Raw genomic sequence first — 17,554 nt, forward strand, 5'->3', positions numbered from 1 at the left:
TTAGATAAGCACATTATGGGCAGAGGAGGGGGCTGGTGGGCTGGCAAGAGAAAGCGATACCCGCACACATGCCCGCAAAATACTGGAGAACATTCCCGTGGCCATGGGCAAAAATTCAGGAGAAAGTTTTCGTGGCGCTTCAAAGGCGAACAGCAAACTGCTAATTGCTTGGAAAATGAATATTATGCCAAAAGGAAAATTCACGAAAAAAAAAATTATGATTAATGCTTGCTAATTAATTTCGGCGCTTTGCGAGAGGAATCAAAAATGGAATCGAAATCAAATCGAAATAAATAACGGCCAAAACTTTTGCGGTGACATTTTTTTTGTGTCAATTTTCATATGCAAATCGAGTGGCAAAAACAATTGGCAAACTTTTTCTAAGACAACAATAAAAAAAATAAGAGAATGATAAAATAACGCGGAGGGAGGCTGAAAATCAGGGGGGCGAAAGGAAAACGCACAGAAAGGAAGAAGACGGCACGAGGAAAAATCAACAAGAATATAAATATGCAAATGAAAAGGCAACGCAGATGTTCAATCAACAGTTGACTGCCGTTCTCCATGGACTCTCCGCATAAGCAAACATACACCCACGGCCAAGCAATTATAACCATAAAAAACTTTTTTATTTAAAAATTCAATATAATAACAAAGAAAATTAAATAAGTTATTTTAAAAAAAAATTCTCTATTATTAGCATTTGAATTTATAGAATAGATTTCCCCTTAAATTTTACAAAAAAAAACGAAACAACAAACTTTTTTTTTAACTGTTTGTTAAACTGTTTGCAAAATTTCCCAACAACTAAAACGAAAAACTTTAGATAACTATGCTCTTTTAATCCCCAGCACATAAATAATCCAACTTTTGTAGTAAATAATTGTATACCCAACTGATATCGCTAATTTCAACATTTAAAACTTTTTTACTGTTTATCTTTTTTTCGAGCTTCCACATTTTTTCTGCCCCCGGGGTCACAGGAATAAAGAGCGAGAGGAGAAGAGCCAAAGAAAAGCCGAGAGAGGGAAAAGTGAAAGTGAAAAACTTTCTTTCATTTCACATTCCACTCGGCTTGTTATGGCGTACCTTCGCCGCTTTTTCCACAATTTTTACTTTTCAGCCTGCTGGGCAATCGGTTTATGCTGTTGACAGTTCAATTTTCCTAAACAAAAATACAAGAAATACAACAACAAAAAAAAAACTTTACTCAAATAATACAGAGAACTATGGGCAAGCCGAAATAGGAATTGGGAACAGTCGTCACCTTTCACTTGGCCACATTTGTGGCAACAGTCAAAAGCAGCCGCAGAAAGTGCCGGAGAAGCTCACACACTTTTAATCAAAGCCAAAGAAAGAAGCCGGTAGAATCAAGGCCAACAAAGTTTTTAGTAACTCTTGTGAAATTATTTGATGGTTAAAGATAACCTTTTATTTTTTTTGATATAACGATCTTAACTGCTCTTCTTATAACTAACTTTTATTACGGTGCAGTACATTTTCTTATTTGAACCAGCGCCCTTCTCGGCGATTCTCAACGTACACAGTTAAATGAGAAACAAATTTTTAAAAGAAAAAATTTCAGATTTAAATGGAATAAATTCCAGAGTCTCTTTTTGGACTTCAGCACACCCTATAAAATATATCCCTGTATTTTATCAAAGCGATTTCCCTGCTCTTTCGACTTTAGCCACTTCTCGGAAATCACATGCGGCAACTAATTAAATCCTTAAACAACAGAGAGCTTCCATGGAAAATCAATCTCACCAGCCGTCGTCGCACCAGCCTTAAAATTACAAGATAATGTTTTTGCATTATAATTGAAGTTTGTAATTGCTGTGAAGAGGAGTTTTTGCAGAGCGGGAAACTTGGCGACACAAGTTGTCAAGGCAATCAACTTTATTGCCCCGCAGCGCACATGTCTGCACCACCCCCACCCACAACCACCCACCACCCACCACCCCTTGCTTAAGTTTATGTTATTGTAGTTAAGTAATGCTCATGTGTGTGTGTGTGTGCGTGTGTATCTCGTGACATTTCACAGCTTCAAGGCGCTTTTTTCATTATTTTTCGCTCATTTTACACGCAAACAAGCAGGATGGGGAAAAACTGTTGCCACATTAAAATGCACATAAAAATCATTAACCCAAAGACGCCTGACAACGACGAGCTGCCGGGGAAACCAGCCAGGCAATTGTGTTAATGGCGCCCCCGCCACGCCCCCTTTTCCGGGGCGCTTTTCCCCGTGTTTATTTCGGCATTACAGTAAACTCAATAATTTCGCCTACTTAATGTACAGTTGTCCCCTGTCTGCCCATCAACAGGTAGGAGTTGTCGTTGCCGCGCTCGAGAGCACTTCCAAAAAAATATATCTAGAATCTTTGTAATATAAAATAATAGACTGGGATTCATTTAAAATAATAATGGTACACAATGAAGTATGTGAGTAAATCCATGGTATGAATAAAAACTGAAATATTATATTAAATTTAAATAAAATTAAATATTCGCTGTATTTATTTCGCATAAAGTCTCTAAGTAAATCCATAGTATAATTCTTTTAATTACTGTTTTTCTAAAATCCATTCCAAGAGTTTTATTCATGTTGTTATAGTGGTATTATTTTTAAAAATCTCAAAGAAATACATATATTACATTTATTTCATGAAATATCAATTATTTAAGAATATATTTTTGGTTCAGTGCCCTGCACGTAATGTTGCTTTCCTTCTGGCATCCTCAAAATGAAATTACAGTCATTCGAGTTCTGCGAGTTTGCTCCTGTTTATATGAATGCCCGTGGAGAGTGGAGAAAATCAGAAAAAGGTTAATTTGCAATTATGTTTTATGTGTTTGCCTTTGTGTGTGTGAGTATGCGTGTATGAAAACACTTGAGGCCAGGTGTCCATTTTGGGTTTACCTGTCCGATTTGCCGTCTCCTTTTTGCCAGTTTCTGCTTTGATAATTTCTAAAGCATACTTTTTGGGGCAGAAACTGAAAGCCAGTGAAAGTGAAAGCGAAAGCGAAGGCAAGCGGAATGAGAACGGGAATGGGAATGGAAATTGGAATGAGAATGAGTCGGCGGGGAAAAACAAAACTTGGCGTCTGTTGTCTGCAATAAAATAAATTTCATTTAATATTATAGTTGTTGCTACTGTTGTGTACTCCCGCTTATTGTTCTTCTTTATGTTGTATCTCAATTGTTGTTTGGACATTTTGGAATCATAAAAGTGAAGAAGTTGGCGGAAAGAAAAACTTTCAAATGCTTTTCGTATACACTTAAAAGTGATTTCGGGTATAAAGACTTTTTACAAGTTTAATTTAAAATATTAATAATACATTTAAATTTGATTAAATCTATTTTGCTATAAAAAGTGTAACCTTTTATTTAGTGTGACCAGTTTATGGAAATATTTTATTTATTTTTAACTATTTCATGAGTGTATCTATCAATTGATGTCTCCCTGACTTTTTCTCATCTTGTTTTTGCTCCACTTCAATTGTTTATCTTTTGGGATGAAATTGTTGTTCCCAGGATCCCCGCACATTCCATCACGTATCCGTTTGACTTTGAGACGTTCTCTGGCAATAAAATAAGTTGCGTGTCCTGCGAGGATGACATTTGTTTTAGTGTGGCCAACGAAATGAATTTGACACGCGTTAATTAAGTTGCCTCCGGCCATCGAGTTCGTTCCGAACCACAGCCACTTCAACAAGAGGCACAGTAGAATTCCAGTAATTAAAACCCATACATAATAAATATAACAGAAAAATAAAAACGAAAAATATAGGCAATCATAAAATATAGAATCAAAATAAAAACAATATTTACAGATCAAGGACAGGTATTTAATAATCGCAAATATTAAATATTTCTGATAATCATGCCAACAAAAAACCCATTAAATAATTTAAATTTCCTTAAAGTCTCCACTCAAATTAATAATTTGTGAGTAGTTAAAAATTCAATTACGTAATTTTCCTTTTATAAAGGAAATTTGTGAATATTTGGTTTCATCTTTGGACGGCAGACTGTTTCAGGGAGATTTGGCCAAGGTTGGAAATCAATTTGAGGCAGCTGCCGCCAAAGGGAAAAGCGGAGCGGTATGCAAATGAAATGAGCAAAAAGACAAGTGAACCCTTTTTTAATTGCACACACGACGGGCCAGGAATAAAATGAAGAGAGAGAGCTCTCTTTAAAAAAAAAAGGTATCCAGGGGACCGTGAAAAACCGCAAACCGGTGGCCCCAAAACAAAGCTCAAAAACTCAAAAACATTTTATGACACCACACACACAGAAACACGCACAAAGGGGCATTTAAAACGTATTCAAAATGCAAGTTTAAAGACGCCCCAAAGTATGCAAAGCACTGGCAAATAACATAAAATACGAAATACGGCTGCGGCCGCCGCACAAAAGTATTTCCCATAAAAAGCGCCGAAAAAGAAAAGCCACTGAAAACTCAACCACAAAAGGCACCCAGGACATAATCACACACACCCCCTCCCCTTTTTTCCCTCCCCCGTTTAAGGCACACACACACAAACACATCCATATCTGTCTGGTTTACAGAGACCCTCGAATGCAAATTAGCTTCCTTCGCGCACGCTGGAAAAACCCTTTGCCATATATGCAAATGTGCCGCAAACTGGCTTACATTTCACATTGCTCATACGCACCGGAGGCCGCCGAGGAGAACTAAGCCACAACAGGGACGGCAAGCCAGGAAAAAAAAAATGTTATACATATATATATTGTAAAATGTAGACCTCTAACGGGGGACGAAGGGTTTAATGAGTGTTTTTTATTAATTCATGTGTAAAAATCAGGTCGAAATAAAACAGTTTGAATATAAAACGGAAAGTGTGCGATGCGAAAAGTTTTATGCGGGTTCCAAAGGGATGTGCAAAGGCTGAAAAGTATAGGAAACTTTTATGGAACGCGACATTAATAGCACACAAAAAAAGTCGGTTAGATAAGAGAGTTGAATTGAAGTTGAAGTAGGATTTTATACACAATAAATCACTTATAATTCGCCTTAAATATATTTTAAATAATACAATTTTAGTGCTAAACAAATAGATATAAATATTTATTGTACGATTATTTAGATCTTTATTTAATTAAAATTTTTGTGGGCTTGGGAATTTTTTATTTTTAACCTAACTAACCTTAATCAATTCTGAAATTAATAATAAATGAATTAATATTTAATAAATTAACCAAGAAATAGAAATACATTTAAAAAAACAATCAAATATTTCCCCTGAAAACCAAAGAAAGCTTTGAAAATCAAAGTTTTTTTTTATGCATAAAATTCCTTTGGAAATATTGCACAATATTTTTTGTATACAAAATTCAGCTTCACTTCTTGCTCTGAGCAAAACTTCGAAAGTTTTCTTACTATAGATTTCTTTTATATTTATTGAAAGTTCACCAAAAAGCTGATCAATAAAGGGAGCTGCCCGTCATTAACAATACGAAATGTGCAAGAGGAAAATATTTCCGTCTTGATTTATATTGAAATCGGAACCCATAAAGACACGCCCAATTAGCCTTTAAAGTTTTGCGCCATAAAGCAAATAATAAATCGCATAAAAATGGCAAAAAGCGACGACGAGAAGCGTAGAAAGCGTAAAAGAAAAGAAAATGAGAGGAAGATGGTAAGAAAACTGGTAGATAAAGTTCGTCGCTCAGTAGCGGCAACCAATTAGGCCAAAACAACACACAACTCATCCCCCGATTTTGGCCCGAAGGCAGATTTTGGCTTGCTAACCGAACGGAAGGATACGGCATCCAAAAATCTCCTTTTCGACGGTAAGGGGATGCCGACGCCACACCCACCGACCCACCGAACCACCCACATTTCCCAGTGAAGTTTATGCATATTAAACAGTTATCCAAGCGGAATGGAAGAGCTGCCGGGAAATCTGGCTGGGAAAAGCAGGGAAAAGGGGCCAGGAAAAGGGGGCGGAAAAGTGGGCAAGTGTGTGTAACAGGAAATGAGAGCCATGTGAGCGGAAATTCCACATTACAAATTATGCAAATCACATGCGCTTTGATTATTTCACATTTTATTTTCATTTCTCTTAACCTTCGACCTTAACTAACCTGTTCGTTTTCGGCCATTATTTAGTCGGTGAAATTCAATTTGAATTGTTTATCGTTTGTGGGCGATGCTTTCACAAGTGTTGTATGCGGTAAATGCCATACAAATTAATTCAACGGTAATCAATCGTTTAATAAACATTTATACAAATGCTATTTTGCCCGAGTTAAGTAATTGTGTTCATAATTAAATATTTTTTTTTCGTCCAAGAGAGTCAAAGAAATTACGATTTAGATTTAATGATCTCAAATAATTAGTTAAATTACTGTTTTAATAATCACTTTCCTAAATAATTAATTATTTGCTCAAAGCCCATTTAGAGAATTGAAACCGATATCTTATGATTTACGCAAATCAAAAAGAAGTGCCTACTCTGCTTTAATTTTATGGATTAAATTTGTCAAAAGGCTCTCTCAGTCTCGGAATAAATCAAGAAAATGTTTACCATATAAATGGCTTTGAAAGCCATTCACTTCATTAAAAGCCCCAAATACTTTGGCTAAAAATAAACACGAACCAGGTTTCGAAGGCAAATGAAACGAAACGACAGGCCAAATTTAATTCCATCGCATTTGAAAACTCTTCATTTTGAAATCGGAACGTGCCTCGTTTGACATTGGTTTCGATTTACATTTGGTTTCATGTTGCCCTTTTTTATGGCCAAGATTTAGATTCATTCTTTTGTCGTAAAGTGTGTGTGAGATTCTCTCTCGTTTTATTGAACCCAATTTTGGCTGCTTTTTATATACATACTATACATATGTACGTGTGTATATCAAAAGGATACAAAATTGGCCCTGGGCTGATTTTAGCTTGGTTTCTGGTTTTTCGGTACATTTTTGTCTCCTCCGATTCTTTGGCAACATTTTTCCTTAATTTATTAGAATATTTATGAGCATTTACAATTTTTGCTAAAATTCTGTCATCGAATATTTTGCTTGTCGATTCTCGCTCGTGAATTTTTCCGCATCGTATGGCAAATATCATTTACATGCTCTGAGAGCTCATTTTGTTTTCACATATTTTTCCATAAATTGCGTATACGCCAGCGGGGCCAAGGTCAAGGACAAGGATCCATCCACTCGCCTCGAAGGTCTTACTCTGCATTAGCTTTGTGCTTATGGAAGAGGGGGATAGGGGATTTCGGTAGGGTTGATTGGGCCCTGAATAAATCCATAGGCCCATAATCCGAAGAGGATTTTGATCGGATTTCTGGTGCTTAAAAGCTTTTTGAAAATGAATATATATCGTTTAATATCAATATATTTTGTGTTTTTCTTTTAAGATGAATAAATAAAATAGATTTACTTTAAAAACATATATTTATTCCCTCAAAGGATTAAACTAAATCTATAGTGAAAATAAACAAGAAATTTAATTTTTGAAAATATTTCGGGATTCTTATATATTTGCTGATATTTATTAAAATTAAAATACAATTAAATTCAAATTAATTTACCTACATATTCTTTAACGGATTGTTTAAATTAACCCCTCAATAAATTTAAAGTGAATCTCCAATAAAATGAGCAGCTTAAAAGGTTTAAACATTTTCCACCCTCGAATTTTCCAGATGCCCGGTCATTTAATCATCTTCATTTGCCGCTCCTGATGCGATTAGCACAAGAGTTCCCTTTAGTCTTCAGTTTCAGTTTCAGCTCGTCAAAATGGTTGGCAGTGACATTCAGCAAAACTAGATTCGTTGTCAGGTTTTGTTGCTTAAGCGATTTTCACTGTCCGAAAAGAGGGGGTGGAGTGGGGCGGTCCGGAAGGAAAATAAGCGGGTGGAAAATTCACTGGCAGAAATGCAACAACTGCGTTGACAGCATTCCGAAGATGTCGAGATTTTCTGTGGAGGCCGCTGCTGCCAGTTCTTGTTTTCATCGCCACTTTTATTTCGCCTCCTGTTGCAACCAATCCTTTCCTTGCCCGCTTTCCAATTTCCACTCTCCCCACTCTCCCTTCACTTTTCCTTATTTTCCTCTCCCTTGCGCAACTGTCATATTAAATACTTTTTCGAAATTGCAATTTAACTTTTATAGAAAGACAGGAAGGCAGTGGGTGAAAGAAAAGCCCTGCGAAAAACAAACACCAGGCGAAGAAAGGGAGTTTTCCGCCAACATCTTACAGTGGGCAATCGTTAGTAATGGACAGTTGTGTTTTAAAAAATATATCATTAGTTTGGGACAAGCTGGAATAATTTTAAAGCAATAAAAATTAAAGAAAACATCCGTACAAATTAATTTATATACATTCACAATTTATATAAGAGACACATATGTTTTCTAGGCCAATCCTTTTTCCATTTAATGTCTTATATTGCCAGGCCTTACTGTATGTCCAGTAACTTTTCTCTTGAGCAAACAAATAGTCCGGCAAGTCCCGGAGTGAACAAATCTACTGGCAAATGGCGTTCAAACCATTCGCAGCTTATCAATGGCGAACGGAGAATGGGAAAAAGATGTCGAGAGAAATGAAGAAAAGCCGGGAAAATGGGGGCAAAAAGGATATATTGGAGGGGATTGCTCTAACAATATAAAAAATAACTCAACAGTTGGCAGCAGTTGGCAAGCGGATGTGTGGCATGTGTGCGATGCGATAGTTTATTGAAAAATTTCCTCGTCCACCCCTCTTCTATTTTCACCACTCTCTCTTCGCCCAGGCTAAAATTAAAACTTTCCCCAGCGAAAAGTGGGCAAAGGAACCGGAAGGATTGTGTCGCAAAATAGTTTCCATTTTTCGTTTTACACTCTGCTGGATTTTCCAACGAAAAAGTAAAAAACGAATACCCTTGGAAGCGTGGTAAAGAGAGAAAACAAATTACTTAAGGAGCAAACCAAAAGTTTGCAGCACCAAAAATAGATAATAAAGACAGCTAACAACGCTTTCCCCGGCAGGAAAATCCGAGCATTGCTGCCGAGGAAATTTAATATGGAAAATTCGCTGGCAATCGAAGGAAACCAATGGCAAGAAGAACTCCAATTGAGACAACTTTACAGTCGATCCGAGGGGAAATTAACCGTTGAGAAAAGACGGAAGCGGAAATTCGATGAGTCTAGGGGAAATTATGGAGGAAAATCTAAAGCGAAACTATAAGAAATGGAAAATCTTGGTATTGTTTCAACCAGGCTATAAATAAAAGAGAAGAATATTAAAGGACATTTGATTAATGGCTCTTATTAAAATACATTTTAAATGTATAAAAATAGTATATAAAAATATATTTTAATTCGCCTATTTTCCTTTTTTTTCATTGAATACTTTTTAACACCTTATTAAGTGAATTCAAAACCCTATTATATTTACTTAGATATGTTTAAATTTCCTTAAGTTAAAATCAGAAATAATAAATATTTGCACCAAGTAAATTGCGTATGATTATTGTGGAAAAACTTATATAAATGTTTATGCTCCCCACCGACGAACAAGCCATCATAGACCGTCGTTTCGTCCTGCTGAGCGAGATATAATGAGTTTTTTAATAAAAACTGACGCAGTATAGCAGGATATAATGCCGGGGTGACGCTGCCCACCCACCAGGACCTCCTCTCTCTCACATCCATCAGCACTCCCCATTCAAAATTCAAATATACGGCGTCACCTTTCATTTGAAGAGAAGGCAACAAGGGTAACTGAAAAATATGGGAGAAGGAAGCGAAGGAGCCGGAGAAAACAGGACAATAGAAAGGCCAAGAAAATATGAACAAAAACAAAAAAAAAATCCCAACAAAAAATGTAAAGGTTTGCACAACTCAAAGTAATTGAAGCGAGACTTTTTGACTGGTCGTTTTACAACGAAATATACAGAAACTGTACGAAGACAGTGCGTTTCAGGGCTGTATCTCGGCCAAAAATTGAATTTAGGTCAAAAATTTGATTTTTCTTATCGAGTTTTTGACTGTAACTTCTCCAAAAATGATCCCAAATCAAAGAGATGTACTGTTTTGGGCAGCTTGCGACCCAATAATTAATATCCGAGCAATTTTTGAGTGATTTAAAAAAATTAAATTTTTGGTCTAATTTTCACATTTTTGATAAGGGGTGACATCACAATTTTTTGCGAAAATTGGCAAAAATTAAAAATTTCCAACGAGGTATGACATTCCATATTGGGATCCTTATTTCAATTTTTATGACCAAAATACTGCTTTGGCTTAGGTGGAAAATCAGGATCTTGATTTTTGGTAAAAATTTAACTTTTTATTATGGATTTTTTGATGTAACTTGGGCAAAATGGTCCCAAACCAAAAAGGTGTACTGCTTTGGGCAGCTTACAACCCAATAATTAATATCCAAGCAATTTTTGAGTGATTTAAAAAAATTGAATTTTTGATCCAATTTTCACATTTTTGATAAGGGGTGACATCATAGTTTTTTGCGAAAATTGGCAAAAATGTAAAATTTTCAGGTTTAAATGCAGATCGATTGCATTTTTTATTACGAGCACAACGAGGTATGACATTCCATATTAGGACCATTATTTTCACTGTTTCAGCCAAAAAAACCGATTATTTGGGTGCAAAAAAACGATTTGGGTTTTTCGAAGTCCGAGTGCATTTTTTAAACATCTTATAGTGATTTTCAAACTCTGTAATGAAAGGCTCTTAGTAAAACCTACAAGCATTATAGTATTTATTTAAGTGAATTTAAAAAAGCACAGAATGACAATGACTTGGACCAAACTCTTATGGCGCGAACTGTACGTAATTATTTGAAGTTATCTATATAGGCATATATACTTATGTATATTTTTCGTTTTGGCAAAGCTGACCGAGCCAGTTACCTGGGCATTTGTTGACCTTTTGCTGAATTTTAAACGCCATTCGCCCCAGGTGCGAATGTCGTGACTTGAATTACCGGCCTTTTCTTGCCACGCACCCGAACTTTTCTTCAATTTTCCTTATTTCAGTCTTTTCTTTTACCTCCCTTCTGCTGCGGTTGACCCCAGCTAAGAGGAGCGGGGAAAGGTCAACAGCCGCTAGGCCTAGCAATAAAAAAATAAGAAAGAATACGAATCGAAAAAAACAAAAATAAAAACAAAATGCGAAGGAAGGAAATTACTTGCGCGATTCGTGGAGAAATTTACATTTTATTTATTGTTTAAATTTACCTGTACAAACAATCAGCCAGCTGAATTTATTACAATTTATTTCAACCGCGACTTTAGTTCGAACCAGAGGCTTAAAAACATTAATTAAACGCCATTTCTGTGTAATATATGGAATATATGAGTAATATATATTCAGTATGTGACCCTTGGCCATCAGACTAATTAATTTAAATAGCTATTTTTCCAGCGCTTCAGTATGAAAAATATATGGACAGAATACAAGGCGCAAAAATTGAAAAAGAGAGATATTTACTAAAATATTATAAAGAATTTCAGACAGTTTAACATCAGAATTTATTGACTAACCTTCATATTGTTGGCTGGGAATTACTTAAGTTATTTATTATTATTATTATTTAATTATTCTGATTTTATTAAGATGTTTCTCAATATTTTTTTAAGCCGTACAAGAAATTCAAACAGTGACTTACTTTTGAGTTACATAAATTAAGTTCCTTTAACCAGATTTTGTTCGATGCTTACCTGAAATAAAAGTAAGAAAAAGGATTAATTAACAGAATAATTTAATATAAGAATAAAATATAGTAAAATAAGTATGTATCACCCTCAAGTTTATTTATAAAATCGACCCTCAGCCTTGAGACTAATTAATTGAAATACCTATAAATAACGAGATTTTCCGCCAAAACAATTAATAAAACATTGGCGTATAAATTCGCAGCTGGCTAAAAAATATCCATGCATAATACATCGTCCATCAATTGGAAGTGTATCGCATTACGGGCCATGTAAATGCGGATGAGGACCTTCGACTTCCTCTTCCTGCGGCAGGAAGTGAACGAAACGAAAGGAGGCAAAAGGAAAAGGCGGCCAGGATAAGCAGGTCGCCTAAGCTCCGACCTTCGAGTTCGTTGCCTTTGATGTCGCCCAAAATGCTTGAAAATGCATATTAAATGTGTGGACTAAGTGGGTTCATTCGACTACTTGACAATTAGCTAATAGAAAGTCGAGTATCAACATCTATAAGGGGAGAAGGGAGTAAAAGGTTCCAGCTTAAGACTCAACCAAAAACGAAAACAAATATAAAATTTCTTAAAATGAAAATCACACAGAAAAGTAATTTTTTTAATAACTAAAATATTATTTTTAGTTTACAAAAAGTAAAACATTTTTAATTTTGAACTAGGTCTAATATATTCAGCAGGAAAAAATCCTTAAGTTATGATAATACAATCGCATAAAAAAGAAAATAAATAACAAAAGCAGCAGCTGCAAAAAACATAATTTTAAATGAAATGTTTCCGTAACTTTTTCTCTCTTCCTTTTCCTTTTCGTTTTTTTTCTCTTAATGCTCGTTTTGATATAAATTGTTGTTGCTATTGTTATGCTTCCTTAATTTTCAACTTCAAAGTTTCCATTTCGTATTCTTATATGCACGCGTTAAGAGCCAAATGTTAGGGGGTATCAAGGGGTTATAAATAATAGTAACAATGGTAAGTAATAGTATAATAAATAGTAACAATGGGAGATAAAAAAGTATGTTACAAAAGTATGTTCATTTGTTAACCACACAGATATATTATTTCTAATATATTTCCATATTTTGTATCTTAAAGAAGGTAAAATACTGAAACAATTTAGCAACCCTTTTTATTTATATGTCTAGGTTTTCTTGTTATAAAAATACTTTATAATATTTCAAAAGTATTTCATTTTTGGAAATAAATTATTTTGAATAATTAAAAGATGGCTTCTGCATTTTGTAGACTTAACTGATTCGCCGAATAACTTATGTCTTTTTGGTATTTTAATTTCGTAACTCCTATATTTTTCCTATCAGAATTTCGCCCTATTTAATGGGTATTTCCCTTTGCTATTTTGTTTTACTTTCTTTTTTCGACATGTTGAGCAAGCAGTTGCAGTTGGCTGCGACTGAATGAATGAACAATAACGTAACGAGACTTGAGCAAGTTGCGTTAAGCAAATTAGAAAGGAAATTCGCTCGCACACACACACACATGCACACGCTTTTCCCCGAGTTTTTCAAGGAGGCGAGAGGCGAGAGACGGTGGGCGTGGCCGGATAAAGGAGGCTGGCAAGGATGAAGTTTTTGTTTTTTTGGGGGCCGTGTCGGTTGCTCTGGCTATTTCATTCTTGAAGTGCGCACTTCACTCGAGTAATTTGCCACGACACGCGCACTCACACACACTCTTGCGCACCCACACTAGCACACTCGCACGCACAGCTGGCAGCCATTTTGACATACACACACTCGCACACACACTCACGCACATGTGCTGACATTTAGATTGAAAAACGAGCCAAAAAGCAAAGGCAACATATAATCGAAAAATGCTTCGCCAAGGGGAAATGATACAAAGCAATGTTTTCATGTAGCCGCCGCCAGGGGGCGTTACAGGTGTGTATATGCACAGTTCGGGGCAAAATAATAGCACCAAGGATAAATAGATACTTTGAAATGAGGTGGCTATATAAGTGGTTTTATAAAAAATGTAATATTTTTATGATTTATTTTTATAAGATTTTTTTCAATTTAACAGCACAGTAAATTATGAACAAAAAATTTTAAAATATATAATTTTTATTACAATTTTTTTATTAAAATGTTTATTAACGTTTTGAAGATATCTCAAAAGTGAGATTTTATAATATATTAGGTGCTATTTTCTTGACCACCACTGTGTACACCTGTGTGTATGCATATGTGTGTGTGAGTGCCGACTGTGCGTGTGGCAAGTGAAGTGAAGTGAAGCGTATGCTAAATTTTTATTGAAGTGCATACAGACAAACATGCCCGAAGACAGTTCACTCAGCCGGAGGGAAAACTGTTGACACTGCCCCCGTAGACTTTTCCATCCCCTCCAGCAGAACTCATCCCCCCATCTTTCATCCCCCAACCCCCTCGTCCAAGGTCGCAGCTTGTCGCTGGTAATTTTCCTGTGTAACAACAACAAAAGCCGCAGCAGATAAAGGAGAAGTGGCAGCCAAAGTAGATAAAGCCGCTGGAGTCGAAGCCACCTTAAATACAATTTAAAACCGTAGCCGTGGAATGCACTGCGAGAAAATAATCTAAAATCAGACGCTCAATATTTGATTAAAAAAAAAATTATTTTACATACAAACTTAGTTCCACCATTGAAAAAATAATTGAATTTAAAAAACAATTTATTAAAATTAAAAAAAAATTCTCAAAAAAAATAACTATAACATACAGAATCGTAATTCTTATATAATTTTTAGCATTTAAAAAATAATATAAAAATTACCAAAATTGTTTAAAAGTTTAAATTTCCAAATAAAAAATTGCAAGAAATTCGTGGTTTTTCTTTCAAATATTACAATTCACCATGAACTTTTAGATTACGCGAGATTTCGATTATCAAAATCAGAACAGTTGGACAGCGAAAAGGCGAGTAAAGCGTTATTAAGTGAAAACCGGAACAGACGACAGCTTGGGAATGATAAAGAGACTTAACTGATTAGCTGGTGTTGAACGTAATATCACTTTTTTTTAATTAAGTAAGTACTTGTAGATACCAAAGCTTCGCCATAAAAAGTGGGTACGAATTCTTTTCCAAATCAGTTTGAAGTGTTTCGTCATTGCGAAATAGTTATCAAAATGAAATATACCGTGCTTATTTTATTCGCCATCGCGGCATTTGTTTTGCCAGCCTTCGCAGGCAACGACTACCTTTGGGGCACAATCGGGGACAACGACTACAAATTGGCTAAGGATACGGTTAAGAAGGCATTTTTCGTTGGCCTGAAGGTGAAGAAAACGTATACATTTAAGCAGTCGGTAAGTAATACTCATATATTCACTGATTATATATTATTAAAAATATCTGTGATTTTACAGGACAACCTTAACGCGCTCACCATCACGGCAATCAAGGTTACGGACAAAAAGAAGAGCCACGGTGCCACTGCCGTACTCAAAAGTGGAGGTCCTGGATCGAAGGGAGCTACCATTGCCTTTACCTCAGACAAGAATTATGGGATCAGTGATGTTGTGGAAATATGGGGTCGTTAAAGTACATTTCTAAAATCGTGTCTTTGTGCCCAAGGAATTATAACTAATGCATGAAAACCTATCGTGTATTTTCCTTTCTGTATCACCATTTTCCAAAAGGAAAATCAATGAAACAAAATATTATTCAATATAATTTCTTTCTGTGTTGAGGAGGTTACATTGGCTTAAACACGGGGCGTAGAAAATAAAGCTGAACAAATCGGGAACACCAACAGCGATAACAACAAAAGCGATAAAATATATAGGTATATATGGGGAAAGTGAGTCGATGCTTGAATACACTTGAAAAACTGTTGACAAAAAGCAAACAAATTAAAATTGGTGACCCAGAACTGCAATTTTAATGACCATAACATGAAGCTAAGGTATCCGCTAGATTTTATAACAATTGCATACAAATTGTTGTTTTTAAAGCTCAATCTTTTAATAAAGTGTTTTCTTAGTTTCCAATGATTTGACAAAATATATGAAAAATATATATGGTCCATAAAATGAACCTTAGAAAGCCGTTTTCAAGATTACGTTTGAAGTTTGTTATTTAATACAAAGTATCAACATTTTGGCATCATTTTTAATAAGTTTCCAATTATTTCACCAAAAGGTGACCCAAAAATATTAGTATTTTTTTGGATAACATCTAAAAGTTCCTTGTTTAATTTTCCTTTATTGATGAAACACATTTAACTTATTTTAATTATAGCTATTTCTAATTTGTCGATCACGTGCAGAAAGGTGAACCAAAACTGAAGGCCAAAGGAATAAATAAAGAAGGCATACTTTTGGGGTGGTGCTGTGCGGTGTTTAATGGTTGTGGGTGGTTGTTGGGTGGTTGTTGCTGATTTTGGGTGGTGCTCCCGGCAGGTGGCGCTTCCCCGATTGCACTTCTATATTCCACCGACACAACGATGATGACGACGATGGCGACGACACAAAAGTTGAGTTCAAACACTCAATCATTTTTACACTCGACTATGCACACACACACTGCAAACATCTGTTGTGTCCACACACACTCACACTGAGACACTCAGACGTGTTGACAGCACACGCACACAGGTGCAGCGTAGCGTTTTTGGCTATAAATAAATTTTCAATATTTTTCCTTCTCACCGCAGAAAAAAAAAAAGAAAATGGAGGGGCAGGCATTTTGAATTTTCTATCACAATTTTTGCTTCTTTTTTCTTTACTTATTTTTTTTTATTATTTTGTGGCTGTCGGGCGATAACTGAATTGCAATTGAATTTAATTATTTTTAGCGCAAACACGCTGGTGGCGCAAAAAAAAAAAAGAATGTCGGTTACGCTTTGAAAATCCTGTGGGGGGAATTTAAAATGTTGTTCAGCTGCGCAACAAAGCGGAAATTTTGTGTAAGCCGTGTGTATCCCCAAAAAAAAATATACATATATATATATATAGGTATATGTATAAAAGCAACTCAATCAATGTGCTCCAACGACTCAATTTCAAACTTAGGAGTGTCAACACTTTCGGAAAAAAACACCTCAGTCGGGCAATCGCAGCAGTGCGAGCGAGAGGGCAGCTGTTTGCTTTATTTATTATTAAATATAAATAATGAAAAATCAATAGAAATTTATTTATACATATTCATCAATATATGTATACGAATTGCGCCCAACCGAGGACATCGCCAGCAAAATGAACTGGCTCGCACAAAAATACAGCCGACTGCGAAAAAATTGATCTAAATATATTTTAATAAACATTTTTTCAACTATTATGGATATGCTTTGAAGTAGTTTCACAGAGAAATATATATAATAAATCGATTTTAAAATAGAGCTGCATATATAATTTCAGAAAAATAAAAAGATTTTAGAAACTCAAATAAATAGAAAAATTAAAAAGAATTAAATATTTTATTGAAAAAAAGCTTATAAATTTTAGTTATTATTTGATATTTTTATGCCTTTTTTAAGTTATTATTGTCAGCGCTATTATTGTGCCCCCTATCGTACCTACAGGCCAAAGTTCATGAGACGGGGCAAAAAGGGTCAGCAGCCACAGGCGCGGGGCTTCTGTTCTCAGTGAGGGAATTAACTTTAGGATAAATTTGTCATGTTGTCGAACCAAAAAAAAAAAATATATATATACATTTATGAGAAAAAGCCAGAAAAAGAGCAAGTGGGGGAAAACATCGAAGGATAACTCAATTATTTATGATGTATGCATGTGCATGTAGCTGGCTCTAACCGGATTAAAGGGTTCGGTTCGGCCCAGAGGTGTTATACTCGTGACTTTCTTACTTACACGTACTTACGAGCATTCCGGACAAAGTTATTTTAGCCGACAATTTCTTGG

At 35.4% G+C, this 17,554-nt stretch overlaps 2 protein-coding genes across 3 annotated transcripts in view; one reads left to right on the plus strand and one right to left on the minus strand.

Annotated features, from left to right (window-relative positions):
* The window catches only part of LOC108068097 (uncharacterized), a 49,346-nt gene that overhangs the window by 16,757 nt on the left and 15,035 nt on the right, over positions 1-17,554 (minus strand). Inside the window, exon 1 of one of the 2 annotated variants that reach the window (XM_070219254.1) lies at positions 11,652-11,785. The exons of the other annotated variant lie outside the window; for it this stretch is intronic. The gene's annotated coding sequence lies outside the window, so the exon portion shown is untranslated. Of the gene's footprint in view, positions 1-11,651; positions 11,786-17,554 lie in introns of those variants that run through there. 2 annotated transcript variants of the gene reach the window in all.
* On the plus strand, positions 14,787-15,292 carry LOC108068098 (uncharacterized). The gene is made up of 2 exons (XM_017157502.3): positions 14,787-15,001; positions 15,062-15,292. Exons 1-2 carry the CDS (start codon positions 14,822-14,824, stop codon positions 15,233-15,235), a joined length of 354 nt encoding a protein of 117 aa, XP_017012991.1. The 5' UTR covers positions 14,787-14,821; the 3' UTR covers positions 15,236-15,292.

Source organism: Drosophila takahashii, chromosome X (assembly GCF_030179915.1).
Source record: "Drosophila takahashii strain IR98-3 E-12201 chromosome X, DtakHiC1v2, whole genome shotgun sequence".
In the NCBI taxonomy this organism is placed as follows: domain Eukaryota; kingdom Metazoa; phylum Arthropoda; class Insecta; order Diptera; family Drosophilidae; genus Drosophila; species Drosophila takahashii.

Coding starts and splice junctions, on each gene's coding strand:
- LOC108068098 (XM_017157502.3), top strand. CDS start 14,822: ATGAAATATACCGTGCTTATTTTATTCGCCATCGCGGCATTTGTTTTG. Junction 15,002..15,061: donor CGTATACATTTAAGCAGTCG/GTAAGTAATACT, acceptor GTGATTTTACAG/GACAACCTTAACGCGCTCAC.